A 24,928-nucleotide genomic window follows, 5' to 3' on the forward strand; every position below is an offset into this window, starting at 1 on the left:
ACAGAAAATAATATATGTAATGTCCTCTAGGGATGAGCACAATCCAAGACTGAAATCTGGGTTTATCTGAACCTAAGAGGTTCAGTAGAACCAGGCCAAACCGAACTGTTCTAAGTTCGGGGAGCACCACATTCATTTTACCACTGAGTCAATAGAGGAAACAGCAAATCTAGTAGTTCAGATATGGCCTTGATTTGGATTAGCCCAAATATACTAGGAAAGTCTGGTCAAGGAACATGTTCTGGGCTTTTTCACTACATTTAATTTGTGGATGTTCACTCATCCCTAATTCCTTCTTCAGAATTTCTTTTCGCTTTCCTACTAGTTAGTAGCAGTTGCACTGTGCAGTGTTAGAATTCACATCACATGTACAATTCTTTGGTTTGTACCACATCACAAAAAAATTGGTAATGCAAAAAACAATAGTGTCACCAACAGTGCTGTGAGAGGTCCTCGTAGAAGGTATGGTTGGCATGTTTGTTTTTCACAGTTGAAAAAAAGGCAGAAGAGAAGGAAAAATGTTACTACTGCTTTCCAAATGAATGACATGCAAACACCACAATACATTGAAATGCTCCATTAAAACTATTGAACGATTCCTTCGAATTTCCTTTTGCTACTGAATGACAAAACCAATGTTTGTTTAAGTGTTTGAAAAGGGAACCAAAGTTCTGAGAAACGACTTGTTACGTTATTTGTGGTATTAATTATTCAGTCCTTTCATAACCAGGTCCTGCTAACATTTAAAAAAAACTATGTGCTTTACTTGGATTAGCAAAGGCAACTGTGTATTTCTCCCCTTTCTGAGAAAGGATGGTATCCAGCTTGTCCTGGTGCAGGCATATCTCTTCACTGACTGGTCAGTTCCCATACAGAAGGCAGCCGTGTACTACTGTACTGTGGAAGCAGTGGCTTTGTAACATCATTGTGGTTCCTGATTCACCATGAGAGTCAAAACAGATGCCAAGGGACAGTACCGAAAAGGCTTTTCTGGTGGTAGAGTGCTCAGCGCTCATGGATTTAAATCCGCAAACAAATGTTGCTGCTTGACTGGCATGTGGAACCTGCTTCCCCTGGAGACAGAAAGAGTTTGCCATTGGGGCAGACGCACACTTCATAGACAGTCTGATGTGGGGTTGAGGAAGTAGAGGCAGAGCCCTGTGGGATATTTCCTAGTCGGATTGTTTTTGCATTTAAAAATATCTGAGGAAAAGAAACAGAAAAAAAATGGTATCTAAATACTGTACCGGTAAACGGTAAGACAGCGCTTATGTTTGATCAGCCATGACAAGAAGCACACTCTTGTTTATTAAACTACTTAATTTGCACAACTTGTAATTTCTTCTTTTCATTCATGTTGTTCTACAAGATAATACACTGCAAACTACTGACACATCCCTGTGCATATATGTATACAATTTGACAACCTGTATGTTAGCTTCAAAGGTCTAAGATTAAACATGTAAAGTTGCATTACTCAAACTGCTGACAAACACAAATGACTTCTATTCTAGTTTGATTTACTGACCAGATTTTGTGGACAAATCACCATCGTCTCATATAATATTCCCCAATATGCCGTAGTATCTACAATGATATGTATTCTTTATAACACAATAAGAAACTGAGATGTAGAACTCATTCTCCCTAGAATATGTTTCTTATTAAAACATAATACAGAGAAACCTTGTTAGAACATGGTTGACAAGGTCTAATATCTCAGTAGTCTCTTTATAAACAATGAGTGAAATAGTAACTAACTTCTGGCTTCTTAGGACACTGCACTTTCTGTGCATAGAATTATTTGTATTCTCATGTCATGATGTCAGTGACACTTCCTGAATAGGACACAGCAACTGAGAAAAAGGAGCGGCCGGGTCGGTAGGGTTTAAGGCGTCCACAGAGGTAAGGATGGGGTGAGACTGTGAAGAGGTTTGAATGTGAACAGAATAATGTTAAATTCAATCCCCTGAGAAATGGGAAGCCAGTGGAGCAAAGCAAAGACGAGGCTGATAGTTTCATGGCGCCAAGTGTGAGAGAGGACACAGGCTTCAGATTTCTGGATAGTCTATAGCCAGGGTAAGGAAGAATTGGGGAGTCCGGTGAGTTAAGCCTGTCTGTGATGAAAGCATGAGGGAAGAGGTAGTGGCAGAGGTGGGCAAAGTTGACAGAGGTGAGGGAAAACTGAGCAGGTAAGAGTACAACTATGGGGTTTAAAGGACAGATGGGAGTCAAACAAGACGTGGAGGTTCTGCAGCAGCTCCGCAAGGTGGAGTGCACATCCAATGCAGGTTGATGCCTGAGGTGAGAGCGCCTGAAGAGGTAAGGCACTGGTGGGATCTTAGCAGAACTTTTTTCCGATGATATGAGGTGCTCAGCAGTCTACGTTAGCCCAGCGGAGGTGGCAAGCAGAGAAGTAGGGAACAAGCAAGTCAAAGAGATAGGGAGGCGCTAAGGTTGTGAAGGGATTACATGTGATACCAAGGAAGTCAAGTTGATCCATTCAGACACAGGGAGCCAACCAAGATCAGGATCATGTTGGAACTGACAATACACTAGACTCCACACAAGAGCTTACCTCCCCATCCGTAGACTGGAGCTGGAGATCTCGTCTACAGGTGGCCTTGATTTCCCCTTCATCAGCAGCAATATGCACTCCCTTTGGGGCTTCCATTGTCAGAGCCCGGGTCGGAGATTCTAGCCTGCAAATTCCATTTCGAAAACAAATCCATGATGTACAAAAAGGCCTGGTAATATCAGTGCAATTTAGTCACACCTCAAGGACTGCAAGAAAAGGATTCAATTGTCAAATTACACCATTGATTTCTTAGGTCGCTGTGAATAAAAAAAAAAGGGGTGATGTGCTTGCAGGCATTTTAATCAAACTGCGGATCAAAACATCAGTGTGTTGTTTTCCTTTCTGAGCAGGATTTAGATGAAACTGATATAAAAGAAATGTCTCAAGGAAGCTTCCCTGTCCCTCAATTTGCATTCTCTGTGCCTTACAGCAGATTTGGACAACTTCAAAAACACTGAAATGTGTATCACAACTTCTAAAATTATCCTTTAGGAGAACATTACAGATTATTATTATTTCAGATAAAAATGGAGGGGAATGCTGCACTTATTTTAAAAATTAAAAATAATTATTGCATTTGATATAATGACTTCCACATCCAAAGGACATCTGAAGGTAACTCACATAATTTATTGTAAAGTGTAGTAACTGTGTATTTGGTAGGCAAATATTGGGAGTTAATGTTCATGTGTCACACCAGAGCAAGAAGCACAGAGAGATCTTGTTTCCATTATTAAACATTTATTTGACAGAATGAACATTCCTGGCAAGTCAAGCTAAATCATACTTCTTTCACCCACAAATATAGTCAATTCACTTTACAGTATATTCTATGAAGAGCTTTGAGACGTCTAGAAGACATGAAAAGCACAATATCAAATGCAAGGATTATTATTATTATGATTATTATTATTATTTAGGCAATAATGAATAGGTGTGCACTTTTCTCAGGTGACCAAATCAGGGCTTTAAATCGCTGTTGTTCTGAAATTGAAGCACAAACTGTTGAGTACAACATTGTCAGTACATTAAAGCTCTTGAAGGGTATTCACATTTTTGGTTCTTTTCTGTTTCGTTCTGCAATTTATTTTTCGTTGCCCCTGTAATTATGTTCACAGGCTAAGATAATACCGGTCAAGCAGTTTATATTGAGATTTTAAACCATTCCGAGCTGACAAGGCCTATCTCTTATCCCTAGCAATAATTTATTTAAACTTTAGGGAATCAGTAGGAGTGTACAGTGGTGAGTTTATTAAACCAATAATAGTTTTGTCATGAGATGAAATCCCCACATATCCAGTCTTTGAATTCCATTACTTGCCCTGGATTGTATGCTTAACTTATGCTTTATTAAATACTTAAATGTAATAAAACATCCAATGATTAGAAATATACTTCACTGCATTTTCTGATCGCTCAGTTGGTAAAACGTATTGCATTTTAATGCAGATTTGATACCTGACCTGAGCTGAATCAATGTCAATAATGCTGAGGTGGAGGGTTACACTTGGCATAAGTACTCCTAGATTATGGAGAGCAGGCAAAATCAGACAGGGTTCCTGCTCCACACAGTCCAACAACCCTTCGGTGTTAATCACACCAAGCTTGCTTCCCCATGGTCATTGAAAACTCCCAGTCACATAAGCTGACTCTTCAATAATATAGGATTAAAAACCTAATACCTGATTTGGGGATACTGTGAATGCTCCAAGATCCACATGCACCAAAAAATGAGTTGTTATTTCTTTCAGCCTCAAATTCAGCACAATAGAAACCAGGTAATATTAAGTGAGTTTCCCTTTGTACAATGTAATGTGAAGTAAGCAACTTCCAATTACATGGTCACATGGTCAGATTACTAGTGTGAACCTTCGGTGTTCAATTAACTTTCCAAAATTTCAGACAGATTTATAATAGCAATGTGATAATCACTGCATCCGACACAGAGCTTATAAAGTCCAGAATGCCTCAAACCCCTTCAAAAAGCTTTCTGCAATGTTTGGTGACTATGCATTTTGCAGGCGAATGCACCTATAATCATGTCTCACAAACAGCTACGGAGTGAATGATAAATTTAGCTTGTTTATTAGCTTGGACATCGGGAATAACTCTTGTCAAATGGTATCATGGCACCATAAACAATGCAATGTTTAAAAAATATCAAATGCAAGGATTATTAATGCTTCACCAATACTGTTGGGTAGGAATTCTATGGGTGCACTTCGAGGACCATCTAAATTTCTTCATTTTTTTCTCTGTTTAAACAAATATTTAAAATGAACTGTTGTGGAGGAGGATGAAATCTCAAGCAGACAGTTTTTTCCCCTACCTGCTAGCTCTAAAAACTTCCATTGAGCTGAATGCTATGATTTAATAAGCCAGCAGAAAATTGTGCAATGGCTTTCTTTAATTCTTAAAAAGCTACAGCAGATTCTAATAATAATAATTGTACGAGCATTTTGTGCAACACCTTTCACAGCAGGAGAGTGTCTCAAAGCACTTCATGGGAAATACTGTAAGTGGAGTGAATGTGCATTTTGTAGGCAAATGCGGCAGCCAATTTGTACACAACAATGTCCCACAAACAACCATAAATTGATTGACCAATTTTATCTAGAGGATTGTTTGCTGGGCAGGTTGGATTTGGGTTTAATTGTCTCATCCAAAGGACAGCATACCAAACAATGCAACAACATCACTTCCTCCCACCCCTCCACCACTGCAAAGGAGTGTTACTCTAAATTATGTGAGAACTAAGACCCAATGCGAAGCTTGATCCTATGACTTCTGAAGAAGAGGCAAGAGTGCTACTACCTTAGCCATGCTGAGCCATTCAACATCACATTCTAACAGTGATATGTATACTTTAAGTTTGTGAAAATTGGTTCTCCTTTTGTAACTGGAAGTACATTGCAAATCTCTATTTCAGTATAGAATCTGCAGAACATCCAGAGTGCAGTTTCTTTGGGCCACTGGGAATTTTGACAGGATTCCTTATTAAAAAATTCCTTTAAGAAGTATCACAAGTTGGTCTCCCACATATTCGTTCATTCTCCCTGCTCTTCAAGCTCTCTCTTCTCATGCTCCCAGCCTTTCTCATAACAGATTAATATAAATAAATTACCCTTGGAGTTCAATATCAAGCACCATGGAAATGAAAACCACAGCAGAATCCAGAACACCTACACGCTGCAAATTGCTTGTTGCCAGAGGTATCATTCTATCGAATGCTTGCACTTAATTTAGCATTGATATTCCTCATTTTGGTTAAAAAAGTGCAAGTTTGTAGAACATTATAGATTTCACATTAGTTATCTTTTTATACAGCAAATTACATAATTGTATTCAATTAGTTTTTCCTGAGGAAGAATTAGGGAATGTTCCGACAAAATCAATTGTAAAAGATGGTTTCATATCATATGATGGTATCCTAGGGTAATGGGTTTCGAAAGAAGGAGCCCCATTCATCTCATTTATTGTATTATTCTATTTAAAAAAAACTCCCTCTCCCTCCCTCAAAAACCAGCGATACATTTAGAATGTAATATTAATTTTCTCATGCCTTCAGGGAACCCAGCAAAAAAACTGGTCTTGCATTTATTTGATAATAATGTGTCTTGAAACGTGCTGTGAAAATGCTTTGCACATGACTAATATTCTCAAAGAAACTTGTTTCTTCCTCTGAAAACAAATGATTAAATAATCCAATTAATAAACAAGGGAATATATTTAACGGGATTTTGATATGTTACTACAATAGGAATCATGTAACTCAGTGGTTAGAGCACTTGCCTTGCAAGCGAGACACCTGGGTTCAATTCCAGGCAGGGCAAAACCTTGGGCAATATTTCCTTACTCCACACGCCTAATAATAATCCCTCCAAAAAAAAAGAGTAAATAATAAATTGGTCATTTTCAATCCACGACTGTTGTGGGACACTGCTGTGTGCAATTGTTTGCCGTGTTTCACCCACAAATATACGGTCAATTCACTTTACAATATACTCTGTGAAGCTCTTTGAGATGCCGAGAAGACATGAAAAAGGGCTATATCAAATGCAAGGATTATTATTATTATTTCAAGCACCATAGATACCATCAATCAGCATGTTTAACCAATGCTAAAATGTTGGGCTGTAATTTTGAATTCTGACATATATCAAACTATTGGGTGCTGATTGACAGGCACTATGCCACCACTCATTCCTTGACCATTACTGACTAATGGAAAAAGGCACTGTGCTGCAGCTTAACTGATAAAATTGAACCATTTAGTTCACTTGTGCCCCATAAAGCTTTTAACCCTACTTAGAAACTGCTGGAAAGAAATTCCATCTGGGTCTAGACTTACTCTTTGTATGTGACATTTTAGAGCCTCCAGTATTTGGGAAATAGTTGAATTCTGGCTGAACTTTGAAATCAATTTTTTGTAGTTATTAAAACAAATTTCAGAAAAACGGCTTCAAAATTATGGGTGTTTTTAAGAATTTACCAAATTCTTGCTCTGAGATGCTATATAAATAAAGTAAGTCTGGACCCAAGTAAAATTTCTCCCCAAATGTGGATGAGCAGAATAATTTCAGCATTAACATAATAAAAATTACAATCCTTGTATTTTATATAGAGTCTTATAATATCATCAAGGTGTCTCAAAGTCTTCATAGGATTCGCTGTAAAGTGACTCGAATGTGCATTATAATAATATAATATACTTATATTTGACATTAGGATGTCTCAAGAGTTTCACAGAATATACTGTAAAGTGAATTGACCACATACTTTGTGGACGAAACGTGGCAGCCAATTGAGCACAGCAGTGTCCCACAAACAGTCGTAGATTCAGTGACCTATTCATTCATTCATTCATTCATTCATTCATTCATTCATTCATTCATTCATTCATTCATTCATTCATTCATTCATTCATTCATTCATTCATTCATTCATTCATTGATATATCTATCTATCTATCTATCTATCTATCTATCTATCTATCTATCTATCTATCTATCTATCTATCTATCTATCTATCTATCTATCTATCTATCTATCTATCTATTTATTTATTTATTTATTTATTTATTTATTTATTTATTGACTGACTGACTGACTGACTCATTGATTGATTGATTGATTGATTGATTGATTGATTGATTGATTGAAAGGATTATTACTCCTGGAAAGCAATCAGCTAATCAACTGACAACCAGGTTCCTACTTATTGCTCGGCAAACATAGGCATGTGGAGTAAGGAAACTTGCTTAAGGTTTTGCCCTGCCCGGGAACTGAACCAGGGTCCTCTCACTTGCTCGGCGAGTGCTCCAACCAATATGCTACAGGACTCCATTGTATGGGCCAACCACGACAGCCAATTTACACACAGCAATGTCCCACAAACAGCCATGGAGTGAATGTCCAATATTTGTATCCATAGTGGATTTTCTATATTTCATAGGAACTATGACCTTCAGGGGAAATACTGCAAATTTAAAGGGTCCTATGGGATTTTCTCTTCACGTTCTTGCTACTCGCTGTTTAAGAGCTCCAGGCCACTACTCCGTGTGAAATACAAATGCAAGTTGTTGTTGTTGTTATTAGTTGTTAAGTTCTGTAAATTATTGAGGAAGTCCAGCAGGGACACATTTTTTGCTTACTACATCAAAAACAACAATTTATATTTGTGTAGCACCTTTCATATCAGGAGGATGTCTCAAACGGAATCTGAAAACTCTTCAATCAGTACTGCAGAAATAAAAATAATTTTACAAGTAAAAGATAGATGTTAAAGTACCATTCTTGCAACGATAGCATAAAAATTAATCCCGTTCAGCATTATGCAATGTCTATCTTTAATGGGATTTTCTATTATAGTCATGCATTGCCAAAGGCTCTTCATATAATGCTGAATGGAATTTTTAGCCAACTGAGTCAAAAACAAAATCTATCCAACTGTAACAAGGATAGATGTCTCACAAATGTACTCTTTGAGTCATAGTAGACAGAAAGATTGCAGTATAATAATAATAATCATTGAATTTGATATAGCACCTTATCACGTCTTCGAGAAGTTTCAAAGCGCTTCACAGAATATACTGTAAAGTGAAGTGATGTTTAGTGGGAAAAACGTGGCAGCCAACTGTGCACTACAGTGTCTCACAAACAGTCATGGATTGAGTGACAACTTGATTATTATTATTTATTCAAGCAATTATTACTCCTGGAAAAGCGATCCGTCAATCGACTAACAACCGGTTTCCTACTTACTGCTAGGTAAACAGAGACGTGTCGAGTAAGGAAACTTGCCCAAGGTTTCGCCCTGCCGGGAATCGAACCCAAGTGTCTTGGTTGCGAGACGAGAGCTCTAACCACTGAGCTCCACATTTATTGCATTAGGGTGTGAAATGTTGTGCCAGAGATTTCTCACAACCCAAACAATTTTCCAACAATCCCAGTGAGAAATTGCTGGTGAGCAAATCCTACATATACCAGAGAGTTAGTGAAAACAGTGGAGTAGACTATCACAGACAGGAAACAAGATTGGCAAACGCTTTGCTACTGGTATTCTGGGCAAGCAGAGTGATCGAAAGCACAGTTGAAGAGGAGGGCCTTGAGATGGGTCTTGAAAGAGGCAAGGGAGAGGGCGAGGCAGAGGGACTGTGAGATGGAGTTCCAGATGGTGCGGGCAGAGTGACAGAAGGTCCGCCCACCAATGGTGGGGTGGACGTGGTGGAGCACGTGAAGCAGTCTGAAGCCCGCTGAACGGAGTGAGTGGGCAGGTTGGTAGGTGGTTAGGAGGTCGCAGAGGTAGGGGGGAGTGAGGCCATGGAGGGCTCTGAAAGTGAGGACCAGGATCTTGAACTGTATCCTCTGTGTGATGGGAAGCCAGTGGAGTTGGGCGAGGATGGGGTGATAGGGTCATGGAGCCTGGTGTGGGAGAGGACACAGGCTGCAGAGTTCTGGATGATCTTCAGCCTATGGAGGGAGGAGTTGGAGAGGCTGACAACAGGGAGTTTGTGTAGTCGAGCCTCGGTGTAATGAAAGCGTGTAGGAGGGCTTTGGCCGACTGCGGTGTGCGACAGTGTCGGAGACTGGCGATGTTGCAGAGGAGGGGGAAGGCAGAGCAGATCATGGCGCAGATGTGGGTTAGAAAGGATAGTTGAGGGTCAAACAACATGCCAAGGTTCTGGATTGGCTCAGTGAGGTGGAGTGTGCAACCATGGATGGTGATGCTGTCAGCGCCTGAGGTGAGAAGTCGCTGACAGGAGACAATCAGGAGAGCCTCGGTCTTGATGACGTTCAACTGAAGAAAGTTAGCTCTCATCCAGGACTTGATGTCTGACAGACATTCAGGCATAAATATGAAGATGGCATTTTTTAAACATTTGTATCTATTCTTACTTTTAATGGGGAAAGCTTAAAAAATTGCAATACAAATTGGAATTTGAAGTATATAAAACACTGTTAGAATGTTGATGGTGACTGACCAGGACTACATTTAATAAAGTGAGCGGCAGTGGCTGCTGACCGCGTTAGGTTAAGTGCTACGACATCATACCTTAATGCTGTCAGCCTCTCTCAGGCCGACAATTCTGGCATGCAGTCCTGCTGCTGTTGAAACAATCCCATTTGTATTGCAGGGTGGTTTCTACAGCAGCTGGATTCACATTAAAACAATGCTGTCTCTCAGTTATTTCAAATGTGCTTCTCGAGGCTATTTCGCTCCTCTCTTCTCAAGTGGCCTGTATTGACTGACAGTAAAAAAACTCTTTCACTGCCTTTGGAGAGATAGGCAGGAGTACTTCAATCATTCATTTCCTCCTAACTTCAACCATGTGAATCGTTTTGAGACAACCTCCCAGCATGAAAGGCACTATATGATAATAAAAAAGATTCCTTGTATTTGATATAATACCTGTCAGTTTGGCTCAGTGGTAGCACTCTCACCTTTAAGTCACAAGGTTGTGGGTTCCAGTCCCACATCAGACTTGGAACTCACAAAGTCTAAACTGACACGCCAATTCAATGCTGGGAGGGGTTACACTGTCAGAGGTGCCATTCTTCGGATGGAACAATAAACCGAGATCTTATCTGCTTGTTCAGGTGGACTTTAAAGACCCCATTGCACTATTTCAAAAGATAAGGGAGTTTCTCCCGGTGGCCAACAATCCCCCAAGTAAAACATTGGTCATTCACTTCATGGCTGTTTGTAGGACATTGCTGTGTGCAATTGTTCTGCTGCATTTGTCTACAAATACACAGTCACTTAATTTCACACTAAATTCTGTGAAGTGCTTTGAGACGTTGTTCCGATGTGATAAGATGGTCTACCGAATGCAAGGATTATTATTTGTATAATTATTATAACATCTTTCATGTTAGAAAGATGACTCAAAGGATTTCACTGTAATACAACCTTTTGACTCAGACTGAGTGTGCTACTGACTGAGCCAAGCTGAAACCTATATCAAATGCAAGGATTATTATTATTATTATTAATTATTAGTGCTAACAATTATTATGTATAACTTGATATCATGTTGCCTCAGGTTTTATGATGGTTGCAGAGGCAGCGTTGCTCTTTGAGGCATGGATACAAATCTCTAGTATTTGCTGCTCCCAGACTCCATTGATATGAATCCTGCTTCTTAAACATAGTGATTTTGTTACCAACTTCAAGGATTCTGATGGCAGCCATTGAAAGGCACTGATAGTCTCACCAATGGTCATGTATACCTAACAACCCACATTGTGCCGTGTCGATTTTATAGAGAAATGAAACTGAAATATATTTAGTCAGTTGTAAATGCCATACAAGTTTTACATTTAAACAAAACAGGAAGCCTGACAAGAAACTGTTCAATAATAAGCCAGAAGATGGGAATTTGACCATCTTTGACTTTTGAATATCATTAACTTTAATCCGGTGTGAGCTACTTTTTGATTTTATGTTGCTCTGAATTCCTTTTAAGTAGTATTGACGGTTTTATGAATTAAATCCATGTCTTGAGGTGACAGAGAATAAAAATGAACTAGCCGAAGAATGATGTGTTTAAAGTGATTGCTTCATTACTAGATAATAAAGAGCGTTATAATGAATTCTGTGTATGAAACTAATTCCATAGAGAGCTATGAGCCAAAGATGTCTCTCTAACATCTTACATTTAAAAGCCATGAATCAATTCGATGCTGTCTCAGCTTGGTGCTAAATTTAACATAAAGCAATGCAGGCTTGATTAAAAGACTATCTGAAGCTTAGCTGTTGGAATCAGCTATTAACAAGCACTGGGCAGCAAAACACAGGAACCACAAGGTTGGAATCTCCCATCCCTGTGTCAGCTCTTGGCTGCTTCATCAATTTCCATCTCATTATTCTTCAGCAGGATTATCTGGAAATCAGTAGTACACTATCCTCTACTCAGAAGGAAAAAAAAGAGCTATTAAAGCTGATCCACGAGCCTTCCCTTAGGGTCCAGAGAGGAGGAAAGCAACAACAAAGCAATTTACCCCCTTATTAAAGAGGTGACAAAGGGCATCACTATCAACTAGTAGCACCACGGAATAAAGCTGTGCTGGATCTTTGAATAGATAGCAGCCACTAAAAATGTGTGTTTACTGAATTAGTGTTATCAAAACCAATAAATCTTCTCCTGTAATATTGACAGCACAGTTTATATAAGTTCATTGTTTTACACAAAGTTAATGAAGAATCCAAGGAGAACATTGAAAAAAGTGCTGAGTTTGAAGGTTGCGTCACAACAGAGTTCATTTCTGTATTTTTTTTCCATTAATAATCATGGACTAACCAGTCGATCGGACTTATCACAATAAACTTGTCAATCATCAATAATGGATTACAAGGATATTTCAGTTTCGCAACTCACGGATGAAATATTGAATAGAGAAATTACACAAAATGGGAAATTTGGCAGAAACTAATCTTGCCAAAGACATAAATCCTCAATTCTCTCATTTTATGTAATAGCTTCAGTTTTTCCTGGACCAGCTACATTTACATTTTTTTGAATGTTTAGCTTCCAGCATATGAGAATCCAGCTAGCAATGATTGCTAAGGCAGTATCCCTCTACTATTTTGAAGTTATGGGATTTCTATCATTTAGCTGTGGTGAAAAGTTTGCAATTTTTACCAATCAGTGTAAAATAGAACTATGAGGTGAAAACATGATATGTGATATGAAATATGCGACAAGAAATATCACATTGACAAAAAGCACCTACAAAACTTGTCTTCAGCTTATTGACTGGTGAACCTACCCTAATTTTAACAATTGTTTTGATCCAAAAGTGGTGCACCGTTTTCTACCAACCCACCAACAACTTACATTTATACAGCACCGTTCACATGGGATAGTCTCAAAATGCTTCACAGAGGTGGGGTTGGAGACCAAGCTAGGAGAAGGGTGGGATAGTTATAGGCACAGTTGAAGAGGTAGATTTTGAGGTGGAATTTGTAGATAAATAGAATAAGACGGAGATAAGACGGAGATAAGACGGAGGATGGAGTAGAGAGTTCCAGAGGTTAGGGGCATAATGACTGAAGGCTCGGCCACCAATGGTGTGGTGGAGCAGGGGATATGTAGCAAGCCTGTCAGAGGAACGGATACAAGGAGATCACAGAGATAGGGAGGTGCTAGAGCATGAAGGAAAAAGCAACAACAAAGCAATTCAACCCTCTTATTAATGAGGTGACAAAGTGCATCACTATCAACTAATAGCACCATGGAATAGAGCTGTACTGGATCTTTGAATAGATATTAGCCACTAAAAAGGTATGTTTACTGAATTAATGTATGTGAGGGTGAGGACCTTGAAGTCAGTGACTGAAAGACAGTGATCATGCGTGGCGAAAATAACAAGAATGGTTGGTCTATAGAGAACACAGCCATTATACTTTAGGTAAAAGCATTTTGCCAAATTCAGGGGATGTTCACTCTCAAACCTGCTACTAAGAGACCTGCACGGTCTCTTTGACCGTGCCTTCAGCTCCCCTCTCGACTCTCTTCCCCTTCCTCGCTCCCTCCCTTCCCTCCCCTCACCCTGACCATTCCCCCTCCTCTCCCTCCCTTCCCTCCCCTCACCCTGACCATTTCCCCCCTGCTCGGGTCATGACCCAACTGTGCAGCGCCTTGGGACGTCCTCCTGACGTGAAAGGCGCTCTATAAATGGAATCTTGTTGTTGTTGTTGTTGTTGCTGATAATTACAGATAAGTTCATACCACACTTTTGGCGACGTGATATTTATCACAACTTGTATTTTGCACTGCTATGTCATGAAAATGTCATCTGTCAAAAATCTAAAGAATTTCCTACAAATGGAGAACTCCTTTGTCTCACTGATGGCATCTGCTTGAATTTTCTACACATTATTATGAGGTGCAAAGCAAACCAGTCTGAAGAATTTCATTAACACCAATGCCAGATGTAGACAACATTCCAGCATGAAACAGACCTTCTCGAATGGTTTTATGGATGCAATCCTTCATCCCTGGACTCTCAGGAAAACAAAGCGTTTAGCCAAGTATTGCTGACTCTGTAGTTGCTTTTCACTTTTGTTATCAAACAAAATAATTGTGGGATTCAATGTGAGCAATGGTCACTTTGATAAAAAATATCTGGAACACACCTGGCATTTGCTCTGTTGGTGCCTGAAAACTGTCTGACGTGCAGGGTGACAGAGAGCAGTAATATGTCATGACTGTTGCTGCTGGAGTAGTAGCGGTGGTGGAATGTGCTGTAGATATGGCCTTTACAGTCCACACAGTTCAGTCTTGGACCTTCTAGTAACCTCAGTCACTGAAGACATATGTCTTCGAACATTCTCAGGTCTGACACTTAATTCTGAAATATCTTTTCATCCTGATGGGCACGATTACATAGGTATTGACAAACTCTGTCTCCATATTCATGTCCTCCTGCTCGACAATCAGATGTCCAATAAAAGCTGCAATCCCCATAATGGCTTTAATGGCACAATGCTACACAGGCATGGTTGTCACAAATCTCAGTGAAACACAGTAGATGCACAATTCCACCTAATCTTAGCCCGTAAGACTATTTTATTTAAAAGAGAATTGTGATACAATCTTACATTCAGTCTTAATTTGGGAAGCTTAATTCTTTTCTGAATTCTTTTTTAAGAACTGCGGAAAAACAGCTTCCAAATTTAAACAGAAAAACAGCTTCCAAATTAAAACTGAATTTAAGAGATTTCTACAATTATATGAAGCTCAATTCAAAATAAATTACCCTCCCACTGAATGAATATTCTAAATATTTAGGCTATAGATGAAAACAATGAACATTTCTCTACTCAGGACAATAAACAATAATGGTTTAAACAATGAACTATTCCTTACCATGTTCTCCAATGTAGATATCACCTCATGATGCAATTTATGATCACATCATTTCAACCTTCTATTTCCAAAAGTTACTCATACAGATAGTAAAGGGTTCAATCAGCTTCTCACAATCTTTATTAAAAAAATCTATTGCAATAAAACTGAGAGGGCATGATGCTACTAGCAGACCTACACAAACAGGCATTATATCAGCAATACATTAGAAATGACTGCACTTCCACACAGGCCATTACTAGCTGTTGTTTCAATCTTCATATCATTGGTGCATTAGATATCTATAATATATATTTATGACCATACTTTCAGTCTATTTTGATAGTGGAGAAAGTGGTTCAACCAACCAACAGGACCAAGTATTATTTATAAATATGTTTTATTGTCAGCCATGCCCTTACATAAACAAAGGTAACAGGATTTTGCCAGGAATCATTTATTTTATTAACATCTACAGTTATTGCCATATAGATGCAAAACACCATAAGATCCGAGGTGTATTTTCAAGAAGCCCCTTTCAATCTCACATAACCCTTGATTTCACCTTCTGAGTTATTGGCATTCTACATGGATTATCGTTTCATATATCCTGAATGAACATGAGCTATGGTTTAATTATTAAAACCATATGATATTGGGGAAAAGATGAAAGATGAAAGAACTTTAACCCTATGTCCTCACCAGGTTGTAATATCCCATAGAATGAAGCTGACCTGAAATATGCCTATGGAGAAAATATATTTTCCCACTTTTATACTATATTTTTTTCAATATTGTCCCTGCTTTCACTCTGTCCAACTGTGTACCATAAGAATATTCACATAATAATCCTGTTAATAAAATTGTAACCAGTTGAATTTCTATCTAATACATAAAAGACACTTTCCTACAGATACATCCATTTAGTGCATTTTCTAAATAGACATATCTATAGGGAAGTGTCTTTCAACATTTCTCGAGACTTTTTAACATTAAATTAATATCCTCATAGCATTCCCTCAGTCTAAAATTTTAAATATCTCTCATTATTTTGAAATTACGCATTATGAATTGTGGGGTCCTGTAATGGTTAGAGCACTCGCCTCGCAAGTGAGAAACCTGGGTTTGATTGCCGGCAGGGCAAAACAATGGCAAGTTCCTCTGTTTACCTAGCAGTAAGTAGGAACCCGGTTGTTGGTCGATTGGCAGATCGCTTTACCGGGGGTAACAATTAATTCAAAAAAAATAATAACAATTTGGTCACTCAATCTATGACTGTTTGGTAGACAATGCTGAGCGCAATTGGCTGCTGTGTTTCGCCCACAAAATATAGTTAATTCACTTATCACGTCTCGAAGACCTGATAAGGCGCTATATCAAATGCAAGGATATTAAATGCAAGGATTGTTCTTATTATATTCCCCTCAACCTTCCACTTTTTAATGAGAACAATTTAATTTCCATGTGTCCATCATTCAATATTGTGCTTTTATCCTCAGGAGGATATCTTAAAGCATTTCACAGGATTTACTGTGAAGAGTCGTGACTGTGTATTTTGAGGCAACACTGACAGCCAATTTGCGCACAGCAATGTCCTGCCAGCAGTCCTGACTGAACAATTTTATCTGGGGTACTGTTGGCCAGGACACTGTGAGAAACTCCCTTCTCTTTCGAGTAATAATAATCCTTGCATTTGATATAACGCCTCATCACGTCTTTGAGACGTTTCAAAGTGCTTCACGGAATATACTGTAAAGTGGATTGACTATATTTTGTGGGAGAAACCCGGCAGCCAATTGCGCACAGTAGTGTCCCACAAACAGTCATAGATTGAGTGACCAAATTATTATTATTTTTTGAAGGGATTATTACTCCCAGAATGCTATCCGCCAATTGACTAATAACTGGGTTGCTACTTACTGCTAGGTAAACAGAGGCATGTGGAGTAAGGATACATGCCTAACATTTCGCCCTGCCTGGGAATAAAACCCAGGTCTCTCGCTTGGGAGAAGAGTGTTGCAACCACTGAGCTACAGGTTTCCATCATGGGAGTCTTGTAGAGTCATAGGATCTTTAACGTCAATCTGTACAGACAAATAGGACATAAATTTAACGACTAATCTGAAGAACAGCCCTTCTTGATGAGCACATCCCCAGCACTACATTAGAATTTCAGTCTAGGATATGTGAGTTCAAAGTCCCTACAGCAGGTCATGTAAAGAGAGTGGCGCTAACTCGATTCTAGCTTCCTGATCCCCTACTTAGATGCTCAGATTGGTACAAAATGTGGAAAAACTGTGGTGATTTACCAGCAAACATTCATCTTAAACACAGCATCAATAAAGCACTCTTGAAGCAGCCATGTGCTAATATCTAGAGGCAGGATGATTCCCATGGAGAACGTCTGCTACCCAGTGCTGAGTTCTATATGTTTAGGATTATGAAAGCAATCATGACCTGGTTATCATATTTGGAACCTTTCCCTGCTGAGACTGGCTGCTGGGGAAGCTGCAAATCAATTCATAATAACATTAGAAGCATCAACACCCACATGAATATTCAATGAATGAAGCCTTTTTCAGATCTGAAAACAACTTAATTCAATGAAGATCCTCTGCGAGGGATGTGAATGCATTTGATAGCTCCCAGGATGTTTTGAGATGCTGCAATACTAACACATTCCTGTTTACTTCATAGTTGCTGTGGTTGAAGAGAAGTAAATATAATCTGCTCTCTTTAGCTGTAATCTGAGAAATGGACATTGACATTGCAGCCTGAACAAAGTCGATGATGGGAGGCATCTGAAAGGTACTGGTGGAATAGAACGTGAGCACTTTCCTTGCCTTCACTGGCACAAGCAACCCAAATTCCAAACCCTCTTTTCATTCATCCACAAGTAACATTGGATCTACTTCATAAATTTAAATCTGCATCACAATCTAAACATAGAGTGACTATGGATGCCAGACCAATCTATCCTTATGACTATGCTTTCGGCCTTCTGTTGCTTAACAACAGGAAAATGTCAACCACATTCGGGTTGTCTTGATGAAAATGTTTTGTATTGCTGTATTTTAGACATTGGTCTTGGGATTAACATTATAACATGGTATCACTGGCAATCACCATTGATGCCTAAATCTTTCATAGCAATTAAATTGGTAACAGAAATTGTGACCTCTAGGTTATTTGCACCTAAGCATAGCACAAAGAATATTATTTGCACCTAAGAATAATATAAAGTAAGGCCATACACTTTTGCCGTCATGTTTCTTTGTGTAACCTTTATACCGTATATGAATTGCAGCTTCTTGGATCTTGCCCACAGTATAGTGCTGAAGGGAAATACCAGATGAAGTTGAGAAGATTTATTTTGGTAAAATAACATTTTGGTCTAATATGTAGTGAAAGCTTATTTTGTAGGCGAACACGGCAATCAATTTGCATATAGCAGTGTCCCACAGAGCCATGAAGCGAATGACCAATTTTATCTGGGAGATTGTTATAATAATAATCCTTGGATTTGATATTGCGCTTTTCATATCTTCTAGACATCTCAAAGCACTTCACAGAATAAACTGTAAAGTGAATTGACTGTATATTTGGGCGAAACGCAGCAGCCAATTGCGCACAGCAGTGTCCCACAAACAGTCGTGGATTGAGTGACCAAATTATTATTTGTTGGCCAGGTTACTGGGGAAGATACTCGCTTCGAATTGTGCCGTGGGATCTTTAACGTCCACCTGAACAGACAGACTGGATCTCAGATTATTGTCTCATCTGAAGGACGGCACCTCCAACAATGCAGCACACCCCAGCATTTCATTGCTGAGTGCCAGACTAGACCACAAGAGTTCTAAGTCCCAACTTGAGGGCTGAACCTACAACTTTCTGAACCAGAGAGGAGGTGCTATGAGCCAATTGAGCCAGGTCGACACTCTGTTGACAAACAACAATGTTTTGACAAGATATTGATTTTATAATGTATCAAGATGCTGTGAGAATTCTTCAGAACACCAGAGCCAAACCACACTGTGTGCTGATACCAGAAGCCATGGTCTATGCTGTTAATGGAAATGAACTAAAACATTTTACTGTGTTATATATTGTTAAAATAACAGGTTCTTGGATAAATAGCATGATTTAAATGTTTCAATGAGACTTGAAAGCTGCACAAGTTTGTTTAAAGAACTTGTAGCCTCTCCTGAATTGTTTAACCTAACATCATGCTGTCTGGCAGACTGTTATTTTACAGAATACTATCACTGTATCAAGTTATTTGGAATCCAGCCAAATAGAGCTTAATAGGTACTATTCTTCTGGGCACCCGTTGTTTTTTTTTGCAATATTCAGCGCGTTGTGCAATTCAATCTTGTTTTTGTGTTTTGGAGAAATGCTGACCTACCAGATGCTGCTGAGCTTAATATTCTTTATTACATTTCTCATCGGAAATGAACAGGATCTTTATCTGAGATTTGTGTTTGCCATTCATAAAGTTTGGGTTACTAATCTGCAGTGACAGCAAATATCATTCCCACATTTATAAAAAGACCTGTCAAATCCATAGAGACATTGATTATCCTTTCCTGTTGATCAGATACCAAGTCCTGCATGTGCCTTATGGTGGACGAGTGCAAGATGAAAGCATTTATGATGATCCAATCGACAATAATTCTATAAAAGGTTTGATGCCTGTGCAAAAGCATGCCTGTGCTGGCCCTCTAAAAGAGTTATTTGCCTACAAAGTACACAGTCACTACACTTTACAGTATATCAGGTGAAGCGCTTTGAGATGTTCTCCTGTTGTTAAAGGCACTGAATAAAATGTAAGGATTATATCATTATTTGGCCATTTAGCCCTACTTCCTTACAATTCCCCATGCTATTTTAAATTTAGTCTTATTAAATATTTGTTAAGTTCTGTTTTAAAAGCTATTATGAATTCTGCTTCAACCATTATTTTTGTACAACATACCATGTCGGAATAAAAGTGGTGTTTCTTTGTGAAGATAGTTAAGTTGTAAGTTAAATTGTATGTACTGGTAAAATGTCTGTTTCAGAGAGAAAAAAAATGTTTTAACTATAATTTGCACTATGCACAGTACCTTTAACACCTTGTTTAATGTTTAAAAGTTTCTTCAGGGATTTCCTTGCTGTTTCAGGCTCCTTCACATGTTACAGAACAATGAAGAATTTGCATGCTATTAATCATGAGCGAACTCTCTCTAAAGACACTTATCATGCTTCCTTTTATTAAACTTTTATACCCTTGAGCCCAATCACTGAAAACTGTATGAATTATATCAATCTTTACCTGTAGTGGTAAAAAAAACATGCAAATATACAATAATTATATGTTTATGTATTAGATGTGTAGACAAAGACATAAAAGTCATGCATTTTCTTTGCCTGTGTATTCAGGTCTTGGGAATTGGAACCTATTTCAGTGATGGTGACAATCAATCCTTACCAACTGTAACTGTACTTTACAAAGTGACTTTAACTGTGATCAGAAGATGGCTTTACAATTACCACACAAATTAAAACTTGTTGGATTGCTAGATTGAGATCGCTGCCACAAACACAAGGGGAGCCTCAGCTAATATAATTCTGAATGAGATGTGTGGGGAATAAGCATCTGTGGGGAATAATGCTCACTGCCTACTTTAGAAAAAAATAAGAGAATAGACTTGGGGCTTTTTCAATAACTAGTGATTGAAGTGATGACGTAGGTGGCATAGTAGTGTATAAAATTAGGTCCACAGATATTTGCAGTAAACAGCTGTGTTTATTGAAATTGTAGCTGTAATAATGGTACAGGGGTAAGAAAAATCTAAATTACTGGTAGGAATTTTCACTCCCATTCAATTCCACATAAATTACTGTCACTTGACAATGGCAGAGAAACGTTCCTCTGAGATAAATTTTTTCACAAATGGCATTTACAGCATCTGCACCCTACTGCTCTTGGTCGACAGAAAATGCCATTAGTGAAAATCAATTTCTAAGAAATATTTATCTCCCCATAAATGTCCATCAAATGGATAATAAGAAGGCTAATCTATTTTTTTTAAAAAAACTTCTGGTATGCCTGCATTTTATAGATAATTCCCCTTCTTCGAGAAGAGTCAAAATGAATGGCACACTGCATGGTTTTTAGATTTGAGTAGCCTGCAAGTTAAATAAAGGCTGTTCCGTTCTTTCCCTTCTCCAGTATTTGACTTTTTTCTTTCAATATCTGTTTCCCACAATTTGAAATTTGAAATGAAATTCCATGCATTTGATAAAGTACCTTTCACGTCGAGAGAACATCTCAAGGCACTTTACGGAATTTATTGTGAAGTGTAGTGACTGTATTATGTAGGCTACATAGTATGCCATTGTTTCTTTCTAAATAGAATGTTGCAGTGGTTCACATGTGCATCAGATGAAGGAATACAGCAATGTGGATCAAGAATTAAGCCATGAAATTTATCTTGCTATATGGTGCAGTGCTTTTACAGTGTCCACATATAATAGAAGTTCCCTGTTATAGACAGTGGACTAAATAAAAAGGGGGTAAAATGTATAATATACAATGTGATAATCATCACTTCACCAGAAATGTCAATCCAAACCACTATTTAATTATCAATCAGTCTTTAACGATTAACTGTGTTGGGGGTAAATACTTAATTTTGTCACAATTGTTTGGCCCAAAACAATGATATGGTCACCATTGATTTTGCCACCTCAGAGCTCAGTGTTTCAGGGCCACTGAATGCAATACTGACCCTATGTTAATTTAATGGTGGGTATATGTAGAAACCCTACCAATCTAGTTTTAATAGCTGGAGAGGGATTTTTGCAAAAATAATAGCAGTTGGAGTCTGAATCCTTAATAACCAAATAACCCAAATCCTTAATAAACAAAATTTGAGAGAATGTTTCCTCTCACACATTGAAGTGTGAAATTTAAACTTTAAAATCAGAGAATTCCAAGTTTTGACAAAGTCCAAATTGATCCAAATGGCCAGTCTGAGAAGTCTTTGAATGATCTAGGTGTCACATAAAAATGTAAACTGGTCTGGTCAAAACTGCTGAAAATGCCTATGACACTAACTTGAGTTCTTGTGAGGGTTGAGCTCTGACATGTGGTGTTTCCACTGACTGTTCAAATACTGCACCTTCTGGACCTGTGGGAGAAACATAAGCATAACTATAATTTGTGAACAATATCCTTGCGATTAAGAATAAAATAGAATTAATGTCAGGAACAACGATAATGTAGTAATAATAATCCTTGCATTTGATAACACAGCTTTAGCATATTGTTGAAATATCTCAAAGCACTCCACGGGATTTTATTGTAAAGTATGGTCACTGTATTTGTAGGCAAAGGTGGCAACCAATTCGGGTACAGCAATTTACTGCATCCGACGATAAAGTGAATGACTATTTTTTTGGAGAGGATTTTTGGCCAGGATATTGGGACAAACTCCCTTCCCTTTTTGAATAATGACATAGGATCTCAAATGTCCACCTGAACAGGCACAGACTGGTTTAACATCTCATCCAAAGGTTGTTGAATAGCAACATAAACATGTATACTAGAACTTACTGAACTCATCTGATTTGTTCATAAGGAGGCTGATATTACAATATTTATTCATGAATATAAAATCATCTATTAAAGTCTTCAGTTTTATTTCTTTGCAAAAGATTCTGCAACATTACTGAATCATCTGCCACAAATGAGTCAGACTCAAGTCTGGCATTTTGCTGTTCCAGACAGTATGATTGAATGCACTTCGATAATTTGCCAAAGTGATGAGACATAATTTACATGAAGCAGCAAATAATATTTTTCATAGCATACAGTAACTTTTCTTAAAATACAAACCAATTATTGCAGTCATTTGCGATTTGAAGTTTTCCGTATTTGTTGTCCTAAAATTAATACAATAATTATACAAATCTGGATTTAGGAAATAAGTATAAATGACCACACAAAACATGTTAATTGGAGTCTGTGAAGTATTTCTTTACAGAAAATGCCATTGCTGTTGGTGTGTGATTGAGAGGATAATGAAAGGGGAACAGCAAAATGGATAGAGTTTACTCTTATTGACTGGAGATTATTGGTTCGAATCCTGGTCCATATCGAAGTTGCCGGTCGAATGGGGATGTTAAATTGGCTCTGTCCTTCCCAGGATTAGGGAAGGAAAAATCAGATAGGGTTCCTGCTCCTTGTCCCTCTTCAGCACCTTCTACTGGTAGTTAGGGAAGAGGACAGGTCAGACCTAGAGTCAAAAAACATGTAATTGGGGAAAAAAATAAAATAAAATAATTGGACAAACAAAATTTAAGAAAAAAGATTTCTGGGAGAACTTTCATTCCAACTACACTCAAGTCTAAGCTGTTTTGGCAGTGTTAAAGTGTTGTACACAGTACACAGCTACTTAAGCATGATATTCAACCAAGACAAATACAGCAACATCAGCTCTAAAACAATTATGTATGAACTATTTGGACTTGGGGCAGTAACTGTAACTTTGTGCACTGTATCTGCAGTTAGAAACTACACAAGATTTCCATTTTAACTTTCTCCTTAAAGTGATTTTCCACAGAAAGATGTTCCTTTTGGAGAGGAGGGAAAAGAACAGGAATAGCAAATCATTCATCTTTTCAAATCTGACTGATGAAAGAAGAGCATGATTGCAAGTGAAGTAAAGAAATCTGTCTAATGAGAGAAGAGCACCTCTATGAGTGTGAGAGAAGGAATCTCATTAATCGGGGAAGAGCACGATTTCTAGGAATAGAGAAGAATGTATACAGGACAATTCATCTTCTCACTAGAATCCACAGCTTTCCACATCGTTCCCTGACCAGGATCGCTTTTTTCCACCTCTAACACATTGCCCGCCTCTGTTCGTATCTCACGGCCAATGCAGCTGAAGCCCTCATCCACTCCTTTTGTCACTTCCCCGCTGGACTATTCCAATGCCCTCCTCGCTGATCTCTTCAGATCCACTATACACAAAATTCAATAAATCCAAAACTCCATCTCCCAGATACTCAACCGTACAAAACCCCACATCCCCATCACACCAATCCTTGCCAGGTTCCACTGGCTCCCAATCACCGAATGGATCAATTTTAAGATCTTCTCACTCATTTTCAAATCCCTTTATGCCCTCGCACCTCTCTACCTATCCGATCTGCTTACCCCCCACTCCCCTAATACCTGGCTCTGCTCGGCTGGCTCTAGCCTCCTGTTTGTCCCTCGTTCCCTCTGCTCCACCATCGGTGGCTGTGCTACTACGCCCCAAAACTCTGGAACTCTCTCCCTCAATCCCTCTGCCTTGCCCCCTCCCTCCCCACCTTCAAATCCCACCTACAAACTTCATTTTTGACCGTGCTTATGGTGACCTCACCCCTCCTTCTCCCCCTGGCCTGGTGTCAGAATCCGTCACTGTATAGATGCAAGTTGTTGTTGTTGAATTTATTTTAAGTGGAGAATGTAATAAATTCACAAATAAAATAAATTGAGGCTTGATCAAAGTTCACATTCAATTATTAAGTTGAATATTTTTGAAGGAATATTGGTCAGTGTCAGCTTTTAAGCTTTTTTCCTTCTTAAGAATCATAGAATCATAGAATTGTACAGCACAAAGAGAAGCCATTCGGCCCATCGAGTCTGTGCCGGCTCTTTCAAAAGAGCAATGTAATGTCAATCCCACTCCGCAGCCCTTTCCCCATAACCCTGCAAACACGTCCTTCTCAAATACCGGTCCACCACGTTTTTAAAAGTAGTTATCAAAATGACCTCGACCACCCTTTCAGGCAATGCGTTCCAGATTCAAACAACTCGCTGCGTGAAAACATTTCTTCTCACCTCCCCTCTGCTTCTTTTAGATACTATTTTGAATCTGTGACGTCGAGTCACCGACACACCCACCAGTCGAAACAGTTTTTCCTTTTCTAATCTATCAAATCCCCACATGATTTTGAAGAC

At 38.6% G+C, this 24,928-nt stretch overlaps 1 protein-coding gene across 1 annotated transcript in view; it reads right to left on the minus strand.

Annotated features, from left to right (window-relative positions):
- Positions 1–1,020: 1,020 nt before the first annotated feature.
- Positions 1,021–24,928, minus strand: part of LOC103178185 (zeta-sarcoglycan) — a 396,797-nt gene continuing 372,889 nt past the window's right edge. The window contains exons 6-8 of the mRNA XM_042342121.1: positions 22,034–22,106; positions 2,579–2,702; positions 1,021–1,203 (exon numbers count right to left, since the gene is read on the minus strand). Coding sequence (XP_042198055.1) covers positions 1,021–1,203; positions 2,579–2,702; positions 22,034–22,106 — 380 coding nt within the window. The remainder of the gene's footprint in view (positions 1,204–2,578; positions 2,703–22,033; positions 22,107–24,928) is intronic.

Source organism: Callorhinchus milii, unplaced genomic scaffold (assembly GCF_018977255.1).
Source record: "Callorhinchus milii isolate IMCB2004 unplaced genomic scaffold, IMCB_Cmil_1.0 Scaffold1, whole genome shotgun sequence".
Classification (NCBI taxonomy): domain Eukaryota; kingdom Metazoa; phylum Chordata; class Chondrichthyes; order Chimaeriformes; family Callorhinchidae; genus Callorhinchus; species Callorhinchus milii.